The sequence below is a fragment of the Ceratotherium simum genome, chromosome 24 (assembly GCF_057802395.1).
Source record: "Ceratotherium simum simum isolate JZ-2026a chromosome 24, ASM5780239v1, whole genome shotgun sequence".
NCBI lineage: Eukaryota > Metazoa > Chordata > Mammalia > Perissodactyla > Rhinocerotidae > Ceratotherium > Ceratotherium simum.
In genome coordinates this window covers 14727245-14750833 of record NC_141923.1, presented here as the reverse complement: position 1 = coordinate 14750833, position 23589 = coordinate 14727245, and the positions used below count along the sequence as shown (strand labels likewise).

General features: G+C 41.6%; 1 protein-coding gene across 5 annotated transcripts in view; it reads right to left on the bottom strand.

Annotated features, from left to right (window-relative positions):
* TTC7B (tetratricopeptide repeat domain 7B) overlaps positions 1-23589 on the bottom strand; it is a 248951-nt gene that overhangs the window by 115281 nt on the left and 110081 nt on the right. For all 5 annotated transcript variants that reach the window (XM_087448059.1, XM_087448057.1, XM_087448056.1 and 2 more), the window contains exons 7-9: positions 23223-23395; positions 14972-15035; positions 10986-11123 (exon numbers count right to left, since the gene is read on the bottom strand). In XM_087448059.1, the coding sequence (XP_087304185.1) occupies positions 10986-11123; positions 14972-15035; positions 23223-23395 (375 nt within the window). The remainder of the gene's footprint in view (positions 1-10985; positions 11124-14971; positions 15036-23222; positions 23396-23589) is intronic.

Genomic DNA, 23589 nt, shown 5'->3' with positions numbered 1-23589 from the left:
TTCTAATTAACTAAAAATAAAAGTACAAATTAAAGTGGAGTTTATGAGATCTACTCTGCGGGAGTATGGGTCCAGGAAAAGCTTCTAAAAGGCACGCTTTTGGGACTCTCAGCTACAAATAACACCCCCTCTCACGCACAGGTTTTGAGAAAACATAGATGATGTTTATCAAGTCTTGCTAGAGTCTTCTCCCCTTTAAATTGGAAATAAAATAAAGCAAACTCCACATCCGTGGTCGCCTCCCATTTCTCTTTTTGCCCTAAAACAGCAATACTGCTCTAAGCAGAGGAGTCTCAAAGCTTTATTGCTTTGGCAAATGCTTAAATTAAAGGATACCATTGCCGCCGGCCATGGTGGGAGGAGTAGAGAGTGGGTTGTTTTTCAAAGGTCATAGACGTCATTACAGAATTTGAACACTGGATGTCATCCTCCGGCATGCTCTCTGCTCAACTATATGAAGCAACTCGATCAAGTTTGCACAGTGAGTGAAGGGTCTCCAGGGTCCAACTTAAATACTGCTTCATCTGCCATTAGCTGACGTTTCTGCCCTTTGTTGTTCTTGCAAAATGAATCACTGAATTCAAGAACCGAGCATTTCATTCCTCTACCTCTTCCCTCCTCAATGGCCTCTCACCTTCTGGTCTTTGTTTTCAGTCTATCTCCCCAGGCTTGGGGCACCAGGTTTTAACCCTTCAACCACAGATGCCACTTTATACACACAAGACCTAAAGGAGGGAAGAAAGGAGTCCAGGGTGCTGTCCAGAGGTGTGTCTTCCACAAAATAGGTGCTCAATGAATGCCTGAATGAAGGAATCAACATAGACCACATGTTAGGATGCATTTCTTCAGATAGCCTTTATGGAGGCCATGGACAAACAAGAAAACACCGTGAGGAGTGCAGTGAATACAAAGAATCTGGAGATGATGCCATATCAGAAAAGACTAAAATAGAGGTGGTAAATTATGGCCTAAGGGCCAAATCCGACCTGCTGCCCATTTCTACAGCAGCAAAAAGTTAAGAATCGTTTTATACGTGAACATTTGCCACCAATTTGATGAGAGGAAATACTAACTTTGAACCCAAATTAAGAAAATGTTATCTTCCAAAACAATCCCATTCTTCTCAATAATGGACCTGTATTACAAAAACTTGTACTCACTAATTATATTTTGAATTTCATCATAAAAACCTTGCGGAAACTTGTTTCCTCTCGTTATACCTACACAATATCTTTGATTTTGCCTCTTGGTCCTCAAAACCTAAAATATTTAGTGTTTGGCCCTTTATAGAAAAGTATCCAACCCCCAGACTAAAGGAATGGGGCACTTTATGCTAGAGGAAGAAGACAATATAATAGCTGTCTTCAAAAATAGGTGAAAGTCACAAGGAGATACATTTTAGATCAATCTTTGCTAATAGCCAGAGAGGAATGGCAGGGTGGGTATTACACACCAAGAGCTGTGCTGACTATTTTACACCTAATGTCTCACTGAGCTTCATAACAGTCTCTGAGGTGGAAATCCAGAGTGGCTAAGCATCTTTGCCAAAGTCACACAGCTAGGAAAGGGTAGAGCCAGAACTCAGATCTGCCTGATTCCAAGGCTATTTTTTCACTAAATAATGAAAGACCCTACTAAGAGTTAAGGATCATCTGCCAGGGTTATTACAGAGGAGTTTTTTACGTTAGAAAGCAGATTATCAACACCACCGCTAAGAATAGTAACACACACTTTGCAAACATTATCTCTTTAATCCTCACAATGACCCTGGAGGTCCTATTATTACCTGAATTCTCCACAGAAGGTTTAGAGAGGTAAAGGGATCTGCTCAAGTAGCAGAACTGAGATTTAAACTCAGATGTGACATCAAAACATGAGATATTGTTAAGATGGCAATACTATTCAAAGTGATCTACAGATTCAACAATATCTCTATCAAAACTCTAACAGTCTTATTTTTCCCAGGAAGATATACAGATGGCCAATAGGCATATGAAAAGATGTTCAACATCACTAATCAACAGGGAAATGCAAATCAAAACTACACTAAGATATCACCTTCCACACTTGAGAATGGCTATAATCACCAAGGCAAAAAATAACAAACGTTGGAGAGGATGTAGAGAAAAGGGAACCCTCATTCACTGCTGGTGGGATTGCAAACTGGTGCAGCCTCTATGGAAAACAGTATGGAGATATGTCAAAAAATTAAAAATAGAAATACCTTATGATCCGGCTATCCCACTTCTGAGTATTTATCCAAAGAACTTGAAATCAACAATCCAAAGAGGCTTACGCACCCCTATGTTCATTGCAGCATTATTCACTATAGCCAAGACGTGGAAGCAACCCGTGTCCATCAACAGATGATTGGATAAAGAAGATGTGGTATATATATATACAATGGAATACTACTCAGCCATAAAAAAAAAACGACAAAATTGTCCCATTTGCAACAATATGGATAGACCTGGAGGGTATTATGTTAAGTGAAATAAGCCAGACATAGAAAGACAAACACTGTATGACCTCTCTCATATGTGGAATATAAACTAACACACAGACAGAGAGAATAGTTTGGTGGTTACCAAGGGGCAGGGGGTTGGGGAGTGAGCACAAGGGGTCAAGGGGCACATTTATATGGTGACTGACAAATAATAATATACAACTGGAATCTCACAATGTTATAAACTATTATGACATCCATAAAAAATGCAAAAAAATAAATAAAATCTGGGATTTGCTTCACAGTAACAAGAGAAGGGGAGGTGAATGGCATTACGGATGGGGCAGTCAGTGTTGGCCATGGGTTGGTGGTTGTGGGGCTGAGTGATGGGTGAATGTGTTCATTACACTACTCTGTTTTGGACATGTTCAAAATTCTCTATAATAAAAAAGTTAAAAAAAAAGCAAAAAACTGTAACAGTCTTTTCTGCAGAAATGGAAAAGCCAATCCTCAGATTCCTGTGGAATTGCAAGAGACCCTGAATAGGCAAACGAATCTTGAAAAAGAGCAAAGCTGGAGGACTCACACTTCTCGATTTCAAAGCTTATGACAAAGCTACAGTAATCAAAACAATGTGGTATTGGCATAAGGATAAATATATAGAGCAATGGAATAGAATTGAAATCCTAGAAATAAACCCACATCTATGGCCAACTGATTTTCGACAAGGGTGCCAAGTCCATTCAATGGGAAAAGAATAGTCTCTCAACAAATGCTGCTGAGACAGCTGGATTTCCACATGCAAAAGAATGAAGTTGGACTCCTACCTGATACCGTACACAAAAATTAACTCAAAATGGATCAACAACCTAAATATAAGAGCAAAAACCATACAATTCTTACAGGGAAACGCAGGAGTAAATTTTCATGACCTTGGATTTGGCAATGGAGTCTTAGATATGACACCAAAAGCATAAGCAACAAAAGAAAAATTCAATACACTAGACTTAATCAGAATTAAAAACTTGAATGCATCAAAGGGCATTATCCAAAAAATGAAAAGACAACCTAGAGAATGGGAGGAGATATTTGCAAATCATATATCTGTTAAGGGTTTTTTATCCACAATAAATAAAGAACTACTATAACTCAACAACAAAAGACAAATAAACCAATTTAAAAATGGGCAAAGGTCTTGAATAGACATTTCTCCAAACAAGATACACAAATGTCCAATAAGCACATGAAAAGATGTTCAACTTCATTAGCCAATAGGGAAAGGCAAATCAAACCCACAATGAAATACCACTTCACACCTACTAGGGTGACTACAATAAACAAAAAACCAAAAAATAACAAGTGTTGGTGAGGATGTGGAGAAAATGGAACCCCAGTGCCTTGTTGCTGGGAACGTAAAATGGTGCAGCTGCTAGGAAAAACAGTTCGGTGAGTCTTCAAACAGCTAAACAATGAATTACCCATATGAACCAGCAATTCTACTCTTGGATATATACCCAAAAGAACTGAAAACAGGAACTCAGATATGTGTATGCCCATGTGCACTGCAGCATTATTCACAATAGCCAAAAGGTGAAAACAATCCACATGTCCATCAGTAGATGAATGGATAAATGAAATGTGGCACATATACACAACGGAATTATTCGGCCATAGAAAGGAATGAAGTTCTGACACGTGCTGTCAGATGTATTATACAACATGGCTGAACTTTGAAAACATTAGGCTAAGTGAAACAAACCAGAAACAAAAAACAAGTATTGCATGATTCCATTTATATGATGTACATAGAACAGGTAAATTCATGGAGACAAAAAGCAGATTAGAGGTTACCAGGTTATGGGGGTTGGCAGAACGGGGAGTTACTGCTTAATGGGTATTTCTGTTTGGGGTGATGGAAAAGTTTGGAAATAGCTATGATGTTTATACAACATTGTGAATGCTATTAATGCCACTGAATTGTATACTTTAAAAAGGTTACAATGGCATATCTAAAAAAAACTTTTTCACCTAAAAAATTAAAAGTTAAAAAAATTTTTCAAGGACCTTAAGAAGAGAGCAATGATGCTTAATTCAAAAAACGCTGCCATAATGGTGGGAATGTAGGTACCAGTGGCCATGTCAGTGGCTAAGATTCTTCAGGGCAGGCCTGTCCTGCAAAAACGACAGAGTTGGTCCCTACTGGGCTGACCCCTAACGCTGGTCCAGAGTTGGCATCTGTACCAATGCTCTGCCCCAAGCTGGCCCCACCTCTTCTGCTGCCTATTTCCCAGGTAAATGACCTTTAACCTTGGGCCTGCCTGTGGAAGACACACTCATTGCACATCCATGGACAGTTTACCCTCAAAAAACCAAAGAAAAGGGAGCAGGATGAGAATGTACACTGACTTTGCAGCATTGGTTTGTTCAGCACTGACCATGAACCAAACACTGGGCCTTGATTTATCAGAAGTCTGCGGCTCCATCTGTGTCAGGCCACACTGATGCCTTCTCGGGACCCTGACACCTGGGTCAAGGCTGGGCTTCTGCAGTACAAGTGGGCTGCATGAAACACCAAACTCTAATGTAAACTAACAAATGGTGGCCTGTTAAGCAGACTTAATTAGATGCACAAGTGTTTTTCACAATGCTCCCTGATTAAGTAAGTGTTTGGGTTAGGGATGTGTAAATGTCCTTTTGGTACAAGCGCTAGCCAGACAGTTCTACCCACAGAACTATAATGTTGTTGAGACTTACCATAAACAAATGAATATGAGTTCAACAGGAAAGACAAAAAAATACCATTTCTGTCTTTAAAGCTGCCATTTCTATGTAGAGGCGACACATACACCCTTTCAAAAAGGACCCTATAACGTTCCATCAAAATGGAGCCATTAATAGTCAAATTCAAGAAACAAACCTCCTTAGCAGCTTAGGTTCATTCTAAAAAACAGAGGAAGCCGGGCTTGTTGCTTTACTTTTAATAGCGCGGGTTGTCATGCCAACTAGTGCTGCTGTTTAAATTAAAGGGGAAAAAAAAGAAGTGTTCCTTCCTACACAAATCTTTCAGCAGGGCTCACAATTAGTCTTTAAAAACATGAAAACTCATAGCACTGGAGATATGGTAGACATTGTACTTATATTTAAACCTCTCAAAATGAGGATGAGATAAACCTTTGATTTGTATTTCCTTTGCACGATGCTCCTTGCCCAGTATCTGGCCGAACAGCGCCCTGAAAAAAAGAAAGGCATGTGGGCATACACAAAGGCACCAACCTTGAGATGGGAGAGGAGCCCTTCATCCTGAATAAACACAGCTGAAGAAGGAGACAGAGAGAAGACAGTTTTCTTGTGCAGGTCGCTCTGCTTCCCCTATAAGCACAGTTCTTAAAAGGCTGGGTCCGGGCCGGTCCCATGGCTTAGCGGTTAAGTGCGCGCACTCCGCTACTGGCGGCCCGGGTTCGGATCCCGGGTGCACACCGACGCACCGCTTCTCCAGCCATGCTGAGGCCGTGTCCCACACAGAGCAACTAGAAGGATGTACAACTATGACATACAGCTATCTACTGGGGCTTTGGGGCAAAGAAAACGAGGAGGATTGGCAATAGATGTTAGCTCAGAGCTGGTCTTCCTCAGCAAAAACAGGAGGATTAGCATGGATGTTAGCTCAGGGCTGATCTTCCTCACACACACAAAAAAAGGCTGGGTCACATAACGCTGCACAACGCACGCAAAAGTGGCAATAACAGGAGGACAGAAGACGAGCAGACGTGCTAAGAAGCCCGGCAGAGGTGCCCCTACCCTTCCCCTGTGGGTGCAGGAGTGCCTAGGGGCCCAGGTCAGCAGAGGAGACAAGCCAGAAGAAGGAAAACATGCCGTGTCCTGATGTGGAAGTGATGCTGGTTCGGGACAAGAGAAGCAAGGAAAGTACGAGGAGAGGGTGAGAAGGAGGTAAGACCTCTTCTCTCACCATAGCCTGGTGGTTGTTGACTCTTCCGTTGGTAAAAGCTTCCTCCCGGTATAAAGGAAGGTCTGTGCAGAGTCGCTGAGGCAGAGGACCTGCTCACAGACCAGCCGAAGGGTGATGTGGCCGGATCACACCAGCAAGGGGCACAAGCAGGCTGTACGGAAACGTTGGCTCTGACACTCTGGCCCCACGCTTTGTGTCCAATGTCCTCTCCTATCACCCCTCTGTGACAGAAAGCCCTTGGTTCCCGGACCCTGAGGTCCAATGCCCTCGCACCTCCACAATCCTGATGGTAAAGGGTGTCCCTCTGCGTTTAGACTTTTTAATCCCTATCAGGCCTTGAAGAGCCCATGCATATACCAGCTGTTCATAATCTCTCCCTGGCGCCCCCAACCTGCATGCTCTGAGGCAGCTGGCCTAGTCTGTCCACCTGCAATTAACATGTTGCACTATCCAGTCTTCTCTAATTAGTTATCTTTTCATGCATTTCTGTTTGATCTCCCTGACTAGACTAGAAGTTTCTGGAAGCCAAAAGACCTTTTTGTATACTTTGTAGCTTCCCCTGTGCATACAGCAGTAGGAAGAGCACAGCTGCCACTGAATGAGCTCTACGTGCCGGGCTCTGTTCTGAGTACTTTATATGGATTGGTCAGTGACCCTCACAAATACCTGAGATAGGTGTGATTATTATCCCTATTTAACAGAAGGAAAAACTGAAGCATAAGAGGTTAATGACTAGCCAGGATCACACAATTGGTATGTGGCAGATCCAGAACTCAAACCCAAGCTCTCTGACCCTAGGCCTGTGCCCAGGACGCACTAGTTGCTGACCTGGGGTGGGGAGCTGAGGAGGCAGGGATGGGGTGGGATGCCAATGGAAGGAAGAAGAATGATTCGGAATATCCACAACAAAACAGGTATGATATGACCCTATTCCTTGAAACTTACATAAATGTACATGCATTTATTCATAAAGAGATACATGAAGAGATGGTCTCCAAATGTCAATGGGTAGTCAACTATCTCAGCAAAGCGGGATTCTAAGTGACTTTTATTTTCTTTTCCCTATTTGTATGTAGTGTTTGATTCTTCAAGGAGCCTGCAGGGCCGGTGCGTATGGCAGAAAGATCAACAATGAAGTCAATTTCATTATTGGAGGAAAAAGAAAACAAAATAACATAAAAAGAGAGAAAAAGAAGGGAGAAGGGGAAGAGCCATCAAACATTTCTAAACAGAAGGGTGGCATGCCCATTCCTGTGTTCTAGAAAGGTCACTGTGAGGACGATGCAGGAGATGAAGACAGGGAAATATAATGTACTACCACGACGAATGACAACAATGGTAATCACTAACATTCGTGGGCCCGAAGAAGTAACAACAGAGTTTAAAATGCAATTACCCACCGCCCCCAGCACCATTCTCCATAGCCAAATGCTCACCAACTGATGCATGGATAAATAAATTGTGCCAAATCCATACAACGGAATGTCATTCAGCCATAAAAAGGAATGAAGTCTGATACTTGCTACAGCATGGATAACCTTGAAAACATTATGCTAAGTGAAAGATGCCAGACACAAAAGGTCACTATTGGATGATTCCATTTATATGAAATACCCCAAATATATAAATCCATAGAGTCAGAAAGCAGATTAGTAGCTGACAGGGACTGGGGGAAGGTGGAATGGGGAATAACTGCTTAATGGGGCCATGGTTTCCTTTTAGGGTGATGAAAATGTTTTGGAATTAGATAGAGGTGATGGTTGCACAACAGTGTGAATGTACTAAATGCCACTGAATTGCACACTTTAAAATGGTTATGTTAGATGAATTTACCTCAATTAAAAACAAATCCAGTGGGCCGGCCCAGTGGCTTAGCGGTTAAGTGTGCGTGCTCCACTACTGGCGGCCCAGGTTCGGATCCCGGGCGCACACCGACGCACCGCCTCTCCGGCCATGCTGAGGCCGTGTCCCACATACAGCAACTAGAAGGATGTACAACTATGACATACAACTATCTACTGGGGCTTTGGGGGAAAAAAAGGAGGAAGATTGGCAATAGATGTTAGCTCAGAGCCGGTCTTCCTCCACAAAAAAAGAGGAGGATTAGCATGGATGTTAGCTCAGGGCTGATCTTCCTCAGGAAAAAAAAAAAAATCCAGTTAGCCGTTTAACCTAAGGTCCCAAGAAAATGGAAGGGCAGATGAGAAGTAAAGAAAACCCCAGCAAATGAGGGACGCAGGACACTCTAAGACATGGCCTGAGACCAAGGGAGAGAAGGTCACTGCTCAGCCGAGGGTGGACCCAGCCCCCGTCTGCTGTAACCAGGCTATCCAAAGACAGAACCGCTGCCTCGAGATGCCGTGTACTTTCACCTTTCTCCTATGACACCACCAGTTTTAGTTAGATGATCTGAGACAACATGGCCGTCAAATGTTTGCTGGGGGAAGCTCCAACTGCAAAACTAAGCAGAAATAGCAAAAAAGGCTGAAGCCAAGTCTTCAAATCCTTTATGACTGGATGCAGACACTGCATGGACCCTTCCCCAGACTCAGCCACATAAGATGGAGACTGCCCGCTGCTTGGCTGTCGCCTTCCAGACTGGGAGCCACTCCTGGCCAGGGACCACGCCTCATTCATGGCTGTATCCTCAGCCTTAATTATAGCCCCTGGCACAGAACAGGGGACTGCATGTATATGTGTTGAAGAAACGCATGTCCTCCATTTTATATATTTTATCAATTGATTTATATTTTTACTAGATAAAATACAGACATAGTACAAAATTCAAAAGGCTCCAAGGGATATACAGTGACAAATTTCCCTTTCTCCCCACCTTCTACTCCACTACCTTCAAGGCGACCTCTGGCACTGTCTCCATCATTTTAAATGTGACCAGGGTAGTGAAATTCTAAATTGCAAAGGCTCCGGCAATCAACCAGACTATCCAGAGACTCCAGCATCAGGTCATCACCACAAGATGGAAGCTACACATGACATCAAGGTGAAAGTCATCTGGGTGAAAACAAGGTCCCAGTATTCTGTGCCAGGAGGAGGCACATGCCAGGGAGCTGCCGGCTTGCAAAGGAATGCTGCTAGGGTGACAGCCGTCCCCCCAGAGACATTCACGGCACGATGAGAAGTCTGTGGGCAGGGGCCATGCAGCCTGTCAACCAAACCAGCCGCCTCAAGCTCCTCACACCTGTTTCAGACGTAGGCGAATTTCAAGCTGTGGAAAGGCTATATTGCTATATGACGGAATGAAAGCAGACATGAAAACCACACTCAACCCTGGACCCAGAGAGATGTTTAGTGGTTTGTTTGGAGGAAAAAATTTCATCTTAAAAAGAACTCAACTGAGCTGAGTGGCACTGTCCCCACAGATGGGCTCCATGGCGGACGCAGTAGACAGGAACTAAGCTGGCCAGGAGAAGAGGGTCCCAGGAAATCAAAGCACCCAGTGTGGTGAAGAATCTGGGCCAATCCCAAGCTCGGGCAGAGTCCCAGGGGGTGAACTGTGTGTGACAGGAACATCTGGATACACGGCTTTATCTAGCTGGATTGTGAGGGGCTTTTTTTGAAGACTGAGTAACCATTGCCCTGTATAGTCACCAAACCAAAGACTAAAAAAAGATCCAAGCCACACAGGCTCATCTGTTCTCCAAGGCTCCTGCCTAATGTGGCGATGCACCGCAGGCTAGAGGGTGAGCCGGGCGCTTATCTGATTTCAGCCAATCTGTTACTGTATTTCATTCCCTGTCCTCGTGCCCAGAGACTATTGCAACGTGTATAAATTTAGAAAAAGAAAGATAAATAACATGGAAAAGTTCATTTTAACAAAATGAGTTGTTTTCTTTCTTTCTTTCTTTTTACTCCACTAAAGAAAAGATAAAATGATCTTGTTACTTATTTATCCCCCTTACCATGGTGGAATTCGGTATTTTGGGCAACAACTCACTAACGCAGTACCACGGCCCAAGATTAACCAGATTCGTCTAAAACTATAAAACAGTCAAGTTTCCATCCTAAATGTTTCTTAGAAGCTGAGGGAATGAGATGACAGTACCTCACATAAGATCTGTAATCAACTGGGGTCTCTTCCGAATGAGCAACAGACTCTAAATGAAAACAGAGCTTACTTTACATGAAAGCCTACACCAGCTCTCCTGACAACACACTGCGCCTGAAGCTGCCATTTCACCAGGAGTTATGCATTGATACTTTAAATAAAATAAAATCTGTTTTATAATGAAATTAATATCACAGATGGGAGATTGCTGGTTATGGTGGAAATTACATGGAAAGAGAAACTGTTTGAGAAATGCTTGCCTTCCCTCACACAACTCATAGCCAGCGGGTTTGTGGACCACCGGTAGCAAGTGACTGCCAGTGAATTCCACCACCTAATCATTTAGCCCAGTTCCCATTTTACAGAGGAGGAAACCAAAGTTAAATGATGGAACCAAGGTCACATGGCTGCTAGTGACAGAGCGGGGGCCAGGACCAGGTCCCACAGCTCTTCCCACCGCCAGCACCACTCACTGCCTGGAAGTCAACCAGACTCAAGAGCTGTACCTCCGACAACATCTCATACTGGCCTCTTCTTCCAAGAGCAATGGTCAGTAAATCATACACCACAGATGCGCTCTGCAAACTGATGAGGCGGTCGCTCTTGTGCTCAGGTATCCTGCTCAGCACAGCATCCCGGTTGGCCTGAAAACAACATTGAAGACAGGAGAAGATGATGAGCCATGGATATAGCTAACACTTTGTGAAGAGAAGACATTTGGGCCTCCTGCCCCTAACTGCTTGCTGGGGGGTCCAGAGACAAGGGCAGGAATGAGTAAGGGGCTTGTCGCCTCAGGACATTTATTCAAAATCCCCAGAGCACCACAGCACATGGTACACGGTATTACACCAACCCTGAAGGCCTGGAGGTGTAATCCTAGAGGACACGTGTACCTGTCAGCAGGCGTCTGGAGGAAGCTTTAGGAGCTGATGAAAGGCAAGGTGATTTTTCCTGGGCTCAGGTTCACAGACAACCTCGCCGCAGACACAGCTGTGCTCTGGGGCAGCAGAATCATCCATCAAGTGAGGCCCTGCTGCGCCTTACTTGTAGATCCTGCTTCTGCTCTACATTAAAGAGCGGGAGAAAAGTCCCAGCCCCACACTTCCCATCACCAAATGGTGTCATCAAATTCCTTCAGTCCTACAGAGATATATCACACTTTTCCTCTATCACCAAAGCAACATTCAAATCCCTATATGACATCTTCACTGGAACAGACTACAAAGACTAATTCAGTCTTGTTTAGGGAAGCATAAAACAGATGCATAAGAGAAAGCAAGAAGCAAACAGATTTTTGTTTTAAAAGATATTACCACAGAGGACTCAAGGGAACACAGTGCCTATTTCACATCTCCACTGCTTAGCACAGAAGTACAGCAGGGACGTTCAAGCTTATTAATCTCATCTATCTAGAAATCAAATGCTCTTTACAGCAACTTGTTTTCATTACTTTTGAAATTTAATTTCTCTACAGATTCCTCAAGACATATCACATGTATTAGAGACTCTAACTGCTGGCTCATTTTCCTTTTTTCCCTACTAGGAGTTCAGAATCAATACAGTTAAGAATTTGCCTGTCTTTTTTCCCCTGCTAATTAACAGAAGCCCCAGATCTATCTATCCCTAGGAACACAGACAGGGCCCCTCAGCTTTCCCGGTGAAAGTGGTACATGAGGTATCGGGCTCTTGTCCAGGCTGATGTTTATCTTCCAGCCTGACATTCGGAAAGGCCACGCACACACCTTTTCTCTCACTAATGAGACAAAATGCTCTCTTTTTGTGTGTGAGTCCAAGGCATTTACATTTAGCCACCCATCAGTACTTACTCACTTTAAAACTCCTTGCTCTTAAATGTCAAAGACAAATAAGAATATATAAGACAGGCCACTTCCTACAAAGTGAGTCATCTCTTATGGAAACAAGCCTGCTTTTGAAGATTTCATTCTAAGTTTTTCTTGTTAGGAATGATTTTGAGCCAACAAAAGAAGATCTGAGGCAAATAGGGACTGCTATAAGTGGTCCCATTTTATTTATTTGCTATAAATGTTTCATATTGAGACCAATGCCTAGAAGAGAAGAAAACAAAACTATTTAAGAATACTATTTAAGAGAGATTTTCAAGTTATACCAAATGCATTCTTTTGTTAATTTTTGGAGAAAGTCTATCAGTGTCTTTTGATTAAAAAGGTAGAATGTAGAACCTCAAAGAGATCCACAAAACATAAATATTCCAGAACATTATCTCAGTGGTAGTTGTGCAAATATAGTTCTGATAACCCCTTTCTCCTGGAGAGAGCTAATTTGATTTGAGGTGAGAAAGGAGTATAATTCCAAATAAGTTCTGGTAGGTGGAGAGACTATGGACAAATTTATGTTTCTAAGTTTAAGTCAGAACCAACAAAGAATACAATTTCCTCAGACACCAAAAAAAGCACAGCAATTCTCATTTTGGTTCTTATATTGAGCACATTCATTTTCTGTCTAAAAACTGAAAAATCAAGGATTCAAGAGACATGAAAAAAGGCTTCCAAAGGCAACTTAATTTAGGTTCCTACCTACATAATTATGGAATGATTTACAGGGAGAGCATAATCATTTTGGTTGGAAACCTAGTCCTTCATATTTACTGATGATGTCATTGGATTTCACCATCCTCTGAAGAGATTTTTCCGGAAATTAAATACCACAGAGCCAAATCTGACTGTCTCAAAGGGATTTCAACTTTCAACTGAGTATTATTAGTCGCTATCACTTCAATTAAGGAGCAGGAGAGTTGGAGACATCATTCCCAAGACATCTAAACTTAGAGCAAGCATTTTAGAGATGTGGCCATGTTTTCTAAATTCTAACCTGGAACACATGATCTGACAATGGAACACAATATTTTCAAACAGAATTGTCCAAGAAATCTAAAATGTGTGGTCATCATGCTTTCAGAACTTTTACAATGTAACCAACCAAGTTTGCCCAAAGGAAGCTAACCGCCAAGTTGCTAAGAGTCCGGCTTAGAATGAGGGCATGTTAGCTGGGAGGCCAACATGGCCTGGGACCCATCAACGAACTGATGATGAAGCACGGTGCGACTTGCTCATTCGGTAAACAGTTACAGAATGCCGGCAAGTGCCAGCCTGCTCACATATATGCCTTGCCTGATTGTGCCAAGGCAGAGTAGAGAATGTAAATGACACCGTCCTAAGTTACCAGCTGACAGTCAAGGAAAGACGAGCCAAGGGGGCAACCTGTTTCCTTCAGAGGAGGTAAGGCCAATGACGTCAAAGAGCTTCCAAATAAAAAGAAGCGGTAACTCAAGCAGTCTTGCTCTTGTAAACATCTCCGGGCCATTTTGCAGAACAAAACCCAACCCTCCCTGACTAATCCCAGTCCCTTCTGATCCCTCCTGCACTCAGCACACCGCACATTCTTTTTCTGCTCCATTTCTAAGTCTTTTTCACCTGAGTGTATTTCAAACTTCCATTTAAACTGTATGCTTGGGGAAGAAGGGAAACATCTTCTCTTGCTTTAGTTATGATTCCTTTTTCTCCTCCTGCCTGCCTGGTGGGGTGGGAGAGATGGGAGGAGGCAGCACAATCTACTAGAAAGAGCAACAGACCCCTGCACGATGCAACCATTTTGCCTGCTCTGGGCCTCAGGTTCCTCATCTGTAAAATGAGTGAATGGACGTGAGGACCCCTAGGTCCTTTCAAGCTCCAGGAGCTTGCCATTCTGCTCAGGTGCTCAGCTATCACACATATTACTCCAAAAGTTTCAAGCCAGGGTCCTCATGCCTAGTAATATGCAGAGTAGAAACCAAATAAATGATGAGCGATGAAATTCTAGACCTAAAATTTGATATCCTGGCCAAACACTAAGAAAACATTTCAAAGGAATCTCACGATCTGGCAAAAACTCTCTCACAACAGCAGAGCCAGTTAACAGGAGTGAGCTCTCCTGGCCTGGGGCTGTGCAATGCCTGGGGAACAGGTGGGAGCCTGGGGAGAGGACCTGTGCAAGAGGACGAGACAGGTTCACCAGGCTCCTGCTATAAAAACCAGAGGTTCATATATCCAACAAGTGATTTATCCTCAAATTCTCCCTCCCACCAAGGCAAATGGAGAAGGCTCACAAAGGCTACCCTTTGGGGGTTTCTTCCCCTTTTAAGGTTCCCTTGGTGGTCATTTTAGCTATAGTTTACCTATATACAATTGTGTTAGTGTTCAATCAATACTTGGTGGATAAACGAATGAACTCAGATGCCTGCTAATTGCTAAGGGAAGAGAAGCTCCACACTCCCGGCCGACCAAGGGCCATTTCTAGCCAGTCCAAGAATTAAGAAACATCTCTCTTTTTAAACCTCTATTGTTTTTTCCCACCCAGGTATCCCCTCGAAAGTATTCTTTTCCCTTGAAAAAGAGTCGCTATGCTGGTGGAGTCGCATATCAAAAAAGGGACTATAGGAACAGGGGAAAGAAATGTAAAAACACATTCTGCTTACCATTGACTCACTAATCAGCAATAACAACAGGGCTTCTTCAGTATTTTCTTGAGGACAAAAAATGCTGTATAAAGAAAATCAACTTTGATATATCGCAATTTCAAAATAACACAAAATACATGACTATGAGCAGAAGTGAATGCTAATGCTTCTAGATTTTTATACAGAACCCGTGAAAAATACAGTATAATCTGGACACAAATTAATTTGCTAATTTCTACGGTAATCTATGGAATTTATACGTTTTAACTATGCATTTTCATAACAGTCAGCAGGGTGAAGTAAAGCTGTAAAAACCAAGTTAAAAGCCCAAATAACATATATGCCTATTATAGAGGCAGAAATTTAGATTTGCTACAAACTGACATTATCTAAATCATACAAGCTTTCTCCTAAACCCATTATAGAGGCATAAATTGCAGATATTTCACTAAACAGTACTTTTCTTACCCCTTACTTGCTAGCTGGAATATCTTATATTGTCATTTAGATGAAAAAAAACAGATTGGAAGCAACTTTAGAGTTTGAATAATTCCTAGAATACTGTAAGAATTTAGTGAGCTATCTTACTTAAACACACATTTTATTCTGGGATGGCATGCAAGAGCTGTCTTATTAATCTATTTTATGGAATTTGGCTGAACGTTAACCTCTTGGATTAAAAGAAAAAGCTCTTAAACTCAATATTGCTCAGGATTAGAGAAAAATAAAACCCCATCTCCATTTGCTAGATCCTATTTGTTGTGCTTTGAGCATTTTTAAAGACTTCTAGCATTTTTTTTTTTTCCTGTTCTAAAGTTCTAGAATCCTTTGAGTAGAGTTCTGAATGTGATCACCAATTGGGCCAAATTCAACCCTTTTTCATACAATGGAAGAAGAGTGTAATAAAAATGAACTTGGTTAAAAAAACAACTCCTGGATGTTTTGGAGATGACTAGATAAAGGCTAAATTTACATCTTCCCAGGGGTAACATTACAATCATTTAAGAGATGGGATGATTCCCAAAAAAAAGGGAAAAAAAAATTTTTTTCCAAATCATTATAAATACTTGTTTTCTTTGAAATGCTGGCAAATTTTGTATTGTATCAAAGGGCCATTAAGGGCAAGACAGAAAAAGCACAGTGCCTGGTACTCTTTTTACAACTTGGACGTCCCTAGAGGCAAGGAAACCACCTGGGAGATAGTTCTATTGTTCTTGCAGGGCTAAAATTTTATGGAATGGCTGACCTGTGAATGAGGAGCAAGATTTGGGATTTTTAGTGACTTCCTTAAAAGAGGCAGTTTGCCGTGATCTGGGTTTTTAGAAGATGGAACACTTCTTTCCCCTTAAATTCAGAAAGAGAGCCTACAGGCTCTGAATTAAGAGCACCCCTGTGTGTGTGTGTGCACGCGTGTGTGTCTATCCAGCAATCATTTCCTGATAATCTGGCTCGTGCTTACATGCAATTGGGACCTTCCAAATAAAGCAATATCATAACTTTTTTTTCATGGTTAGCCAGTTCTGCATTGTCCAGATTAATTGAAAAGAGAGAGAGTCCATGCTAATTGTGACTTGACACCAGCCAATTCAGCCCATAGATAATCCCCAAATTCCATCTGAGCCATCCAGCTTCCTTAAATGCTAGGTTGTGTTATTTTCACCAGAGCTGCTAACAAGTAGCACATTAACTGATTCTAATTCCACTTCCTCCATCCTTCCTTTCGAGGCAAGATGGGTACTCAGGAGCACTGCAAAGCTCTCAGGGCTGGCAGAAAGATGTGAGGGGAAGGGAAAAGGGCAGTTTTAAGAGGAATGCCTGAAAAGTTACACACCGGAATGCTCCCCTCTCCTTCATTATGAATTCTCTAGACCCATTTCTGGCCACGCTTTGCCTCTTCCCTGTTCAGGGAAGTGTGGAGCTCAGGGTGAACAGTCAAAATTGCAGGGACTTTCCTTTTGTGACATTTTCCTCTTGGGGCCCAAAAACCTCAAGGGGAGACCTAGGGGTGCCACTCAGCCCTGTGGAGCTGGAAAACTAGGGCCCTAGACCCGGAAGAAGTTGATTGAAGGGCAGGGTGGGGGATAAAAAGGGACAGGGAGAAAACAAGGATCAGCAGGCAGTGAGGACAAGCCCCCAAGAGCTGGACGGGTGGGCTGGCGGGGGAGGTGGCAGCCCCGGCGCTGTTGGGCTAAGAATGGGAGGGCTGCTTTCTAATTCTAGCCACGTTACCAACTCACTGGCTGACCTTTAGGCAAATTGCTCATTTTCTTACTTGGAATGAATTTACCAATTCATTATCTGATTCTACAGAAGACATACAGAGCCAGGGCAAGAATCTTCACTTATAAATAGTAATTATGATCTTACCAAGGCTCCCAGCTAATAGCTCTTTCTTAAAATTTTTCCCAGATAGGTAAAAAACCTTACTGTACGTGGTGGAAACAATCATACAAAAGAAATTAATCCAACTTTATCCAACTGCATTTCATCTCTTCTGACATCTGTTACACAACTAATGACGAGTCGGATGTCTTAAGGTCAACGGCACCATGCAGGAGTCAAAGCAGATGCTACAGTCACATGTCGCTTAACGACGGAGATACGTTCTGAGAAATGTATCATTAGGCGATTTTGTTGTGTGAACATCATAGAGTGTACCTACACAGACCTAGATGGTATAGCCCACTACACTCGTAGTCTACATGGTGCTAATCTTAGGGGACTATGGTTGTATATGCGGTCCGTCGCTGACCGAAACGTTGTGATGTGGCACATGACTGTATTTAGGTGCAAGGATGGCCTTAAGCACCTCCAACCCATGAGAAAGTTGATCTGTAAATAACGACAACATCACCCCAAAGCCCAATAATGGTGCCTTTATAATTTTAATATGCCTGGCTGGGACACTAACAGGAAATTCCTGGAGAAATACAGCCTCGGAACCAGTGCCAGCCAGATAGGAGCTGAAGAATTCCCAGCCCCACCCCACCCCAAGTCGCACTGTCTGTTAAACACGCCAAGGCAGAAAATACTGTCAGTCCCAGGTTTGCGTGGAAGGATCAGTGTACCAAGAAAGAAACAAGATTTAAATTAAACACTAAGAGTGCCTCTTGCTTATTACGGATCAGCTGGTCCAATCTGAGGATTACCTAGGCGTCTTCACAAGCCTTCCCTTTTTTGTCAACCCACATAACGTCAAAATCTCCTCGTGACAAAGAAAGAAGGGTCCTTCACACAGATCAGCCCAGGTCCACTGAGCTATGCTGTGCAGGGTATTGGGTGAATCCCACACAGCATATCACCTTGAACAAGGGCTTCCACGTACCTGGTGAGAAGACATGCCTCTCCACAACAACTCAAAGGTGGGCCGTGTACAACAGAGGTGAGGAGAGGAGGTGGTGCAGCTGGTCGTTCACACAGCTTTGGTTCTGCCATCAAGTAGTTGTCAGGACCTTTCAACGTCCTTCATCTTTATACTTCGAATAGCATCCTCATCCTTACCAAAAACCTCTGCCTTGGCTACCAAGAGGCTCAGCCCTATATTTAGCACTCCATGATCATTACTTTCTCCTCCTAGGCCTACAAAGGAGTTTAGCACAATGGCTGGCACTCCTAGCTTTCAATAAATCCTTTCATCATCCACTTCCTGGCACAACAGTGGTTTTTAATCTCCTTCTTTACTTTGTGCTAATTATCTAGCCTAATATGCATTTAATTATCTAAGTCACCTCAAATGCTTTTTACAAGGAGGAACACGATGAAAAGAAAAATATACCTGACTGAAATGCACATATATATGCACTAAGAAACATGTATAAGAACGTTCATGACATCACTCTTCCTTTCAGGCCCAAATGAGAAACAACTCAAATGTCCATCATAAGTAGAATGGATCAATATATTGGAGTATATTAATAAAATGGAATATTATGCAGCGATGAAAACAAACTACAACTGCATGCAACAATATGGGTGAATCTCTCAAACATAATGTTAAACATAAAAGAGTACTTAATATATGACTGTATTTATATAAATTTCAAAAATGGGAGCAATTATAGTGATAGAAGTCAGAATAGGGGTACTCTTGCAGGGGTAGTAATTGGGAGAGGGTACAAAAAGGGCTTCTAGGGTTCTGGCAATGTCTGTTTTTTGATCAGGATGTTAATTACATGGATATGTTCACTTGGTGAAAAGTCATCAAGTTTTATACTTTTGGTTTGTATATTTTTCTCAATGTATGTTATGTGCCAATAAAAAGCTTACTTAAAAAATAAGTAAACAAAAGTCAATAAAATTCTTCACAGACAGACCTAGAAGAATGGAAGTGAGGTGGCCAATGACATGCGATCCTTCCTCTCCTTTCTATCCAGGACTGTCCACATTTTATTTCCTTTCAAAATTCAAGATGGAGAGAGAACGAGCATCCTGTTTTCACTTTACGTCCAGGTCGTAGTGATGGGGAGTGGAACTTTCTGGCAGAGCTTGCTTTTCAGTTACATTCGTATATTATGTTATGTATTATAACCAACCACTCTGAATGGCCCTTGTGGTTTGCTGGAGCTGGAAGGACCTAGGCCACCTAAAGTTTGCTTTGTACTCATATTTCTCATAAGAGACTGAGGCGGGGGGAGAGTTCGGGACTACTGGCCAAAATGAGGTTTAAACATCATCTATGGATTCCCGTTTTTACCTCCCAACCAGCATAACTGAATTGGTGATAATGTCCTTTTGGCAACAGAGTCTATTGATCAGATACTCCTGCCTTGTTAATAAGAGAGCCCCAAGAAAAGTATAACCCCAAGACATTTTCTCTCTTTACTAAATAAATCAGAAGTAAGGATGTGAACATACAAAACTAGAAAGCTAAAAACTTATGGTGATAACTGAAGGAGTAAGGATTAGCACGGAAATTAATGAAATAGAGAATAGAAACACAATAGGGAAAATCAACAAAACCAAAAGTTAGTTCTTCAAAAAGATCAACAAAATTTGACAAACTTTTGAGCTAGACTGATCCAAAAAAGAGAGAGTAGAGATTAAAATTACTAAAATTAGAAATGAAAGAGGAGACATGACTATCAACCTACAGAAATAAAAAAAATTATAAGGGAATAGTACAAACAACTGTATGCCAGCAAATTAGACGACTTAGATGAAATGGACAAATTTCTAGAAAGACACCAACTACCAAAACTGACTCAAGAAGAAATAGAAAATCTTAATAGACCTGTAACAAGTAAGGAGATTAAATTAGTAATCAAAAACCTTCCCACAAAGAAAACTCCAGGACCAGATGGCTTCCCTGATAAATTTTACCAAACATATAAAGAAGAATTAATACCAATTCTCTACAAACTCTTTCCAAACATAGAATTCCTATTTATTATTCCTATTCCTATTATTGCTATTAATTACCCTAATACCAAAACTAGACAAAGACATCATGAGAAAAGAAAACTATAGATCAATATTTTTATGAATATTCATGCAAAAATCCTCAATAAAATACTAGCAAATCAAACCCAGCAATAAATAAGAAGGATTATGCACTGTGACCTAGTGGGATTTACCTAGAAATGCAAGGTTGGCTTAACATATGCAAATCAACCAATGTAATACATCACATCAGTAGAATAAAGGACAAAACCCACATGATCATCTCAATAGACGCAGAAAAAGCATTTGACAAAATTCAACACCCTTTCAGGATAAAAAATACTCAACAAACTAGTAATAGAAGGGACCTTCCTCAACCTGATAAAGGGCATCTATGAAAACCCACAGCTAACATCATACTTAATGGTGAAAGACTGGATGCTTTCTCCCTCCTAAGATCAGGAATAAGACAAGGATGTCCACTCTTGCCACTTCTATTCAACACCATACTGGAGATTCTAGCCAGGGCAATCAGGGAAGACAATGAAATAAAAGCATCCAGGTTAAAAAGGAAGAAGTAAAACTACCTCTTTTTGCAGATGACATGATCTTGTATAAAGAAAATCCTAAAAAATCTAAAAAACCATTAGAACTAATGAATGAGTTCAGTAAGATTTTGACTGCAGTGTAGAAAATCAATATAGAAAATCGATTGTATTTCTATATACGTGCAATGAACAACCCAAAAACGAAATTAAGAAAACAATTCCATTTGTGGTAGCATCAAAAAGAATAGCGTGCGCATGCACACACACACACAGAAAACCCTTAGCAATAAGTTTAACAAAAGAAGTGCAAACCTTATACCCTGAAAACTACAAGTTGTTGTTTAAAGAAATTACAGAAAACCTAAATAAATGGAAAGACATCCCATGTTCATGGATCAGAAGAGTTAATATTGTTAAGATGGCAATACTCCTCAAATTGATTTACAGATTCAATGCAATTCCTATCAAAATCCCAGCTGCCTTTTTTTTTTTCCAGAAATGGACAAACTGATCCTAAAATTCATATGAAAATGCAAGGGACTGGGGGGTGGGAGGGTGACAGCTAAGAGGTGCTGGGATTATTTGGGGGGGTAATAAAAACATTCTAAATTTGATTGTGCTGATGGATATGTGACTATATTAAAAGCCATTCACTTTAAATGAGTGAATTGTATATATGTGAATTACATCAATAAAACAGTTAAAAAGAAAACCAAATGATTGTATCTGTGTGAAATGAAACTTGTGACTCAGTAACCAGCATAGTACAGGAATGCTCCCTTTAACTGGTAACTGCACTTCCTAGATCTGCATTTGCTTCCATAATTCTCCCTGTATAAATGAGGAAGCTGATGTTAGAAGAGGGACAAAGTCTGAGTGGTTCAGGAAATAAAGAAGTGGCCAGCACTGTGGGCTTTTCTGCCTTCAAGGAGTGAGGCCACATTGGAATAGCACCCAAACAGACACCGAGCTCCATCCATGTGTCAGACTTCGTTGGGGGAGAGAGCAAGAACTGAATTCTTCAAGATACTGGCACCTTGGCTACTAAGACGCATCTAAAGCAGAAAAAAAAATCTAGAGTCTATTTTTAAGATATAAATAACACTTAAAAAATGAACCCTAATCCTGCTGCTAAATAAATAGTTTATAATGAGGGGTCAGCATTTTTAAAGTGAGACTTTGAGAATTGCTAGAACAGATGTTCCATAAATCCAGATAAGGACTAAGGAGTAAACACAGGCTGTGAATTAAGCAAATTCCTGGCTCAACAAGGCCATGAAAAAGGGGGAGGACAACTAAATTAAAATAAGCCTGGGGGAAAGCTAAGAACATCCTCACTTGTCTGAATCTATACAAGAAATGCAAACCGAACAAGAAGATAATGAGGGAGACAAATGCCAGGGTCAACTTAGAGGATTAAGAGGCGGCCGCCTTGAGAACTGCTGTCCCCTTTGAAAATGCAACAGTCATTTTCAGAAGTCACACATGTAGTAAGTATCCAGTCACTCCCATCTCTTATCAGTGCTTCCTCTGGGGCCTCAGAAGCAGCAGCCTGCAGTCTTTCAGCCATTTTTCCAATTTGACGACAATCGAAGAGGGTTTCCATATTTATTCATACACGTTCCCCTTGCCTTCATGCAGAGAGTTTGAAAAACCATCATACCTGTTCCTTCTAGGAACAGGGAAGTAAAGACTCTGAGGGAGGAATCAGTAATGAGCAGCAACCCTTCCTGTCTCCCAGCCCTTCTCATGGTCTCTCTCCTTCCCCTCTCCTCATGCCCTGACCTGGGGAGACCCATGTGAGACTGCGGTAATCCACCTGCCCGTTTTCCTCAAAGGCGATCAAGTCCCAAATTTAAAACTTAAAAAAATTAAGAAGTTCTCAAGAGACATCACTTTCCAATCACTTGCAAATTATTTAATTCTCCTTCTTATAGCTAATTCAGTTTAAAACAAGTTTTTAAACAAAAGGATCAAGGAATTGCTGAAGAAAAGAAAAAAGGTTAACTCTCGTTTACTAGTAGCTTTGTCACTGATTGCTGCCTAATGCTGGGTTCTCAATGATAAATGGAATGAGAATCCCAAAGACCAATAGTGATGGCTGAGAACAGTAGCCAAGCACTGAGAGGAGAGCATTTTCCTACTTAAAATGTATGTCCCCAGTACAGCACAGATACTTGCTGCAGTTGTGAATAGTAACGAGGTTATCTCTATTAAACTGGTAAATGAGTCTTATTCATCTGGTTCTCCTTTAGGGGAAAAACCTGTCTTGGAACTTCCACTCATCCTTGAATTTTTCCTCCCCTTCCCTAACCTACAAATGAGGACATCAACTCTCATACTTCTCTCCTGAGTAGACGCGGGCTTTCCGAGTGAGGGTGTAGGTTTTTGTGTTTGCTCCTTTCCGGAGAGGATCGTCCAGAGGCGACTGGCATGGCGGATCCTCCAGAGGGTTCCAGTAGCTCTGTTCACACATCCCCCGCAACAAGATCTCAGCCAACTGCCTGGCTATTGTCTGGGAACACAGAGGGGCAAAGGCAGAGCCATGAATCCACTTTGTATCATTCATTCAGTCATTCGCTCACTCACTCGTTTAATAAATATTTTTCAGGCATAACTTTGTGCTAGACACCATTCCAAGACTCGTAATTAAAAATTTTTACTTCTATGATGAAAATTATATCAGTTGATGGCAAAAAAGGAAAGAAA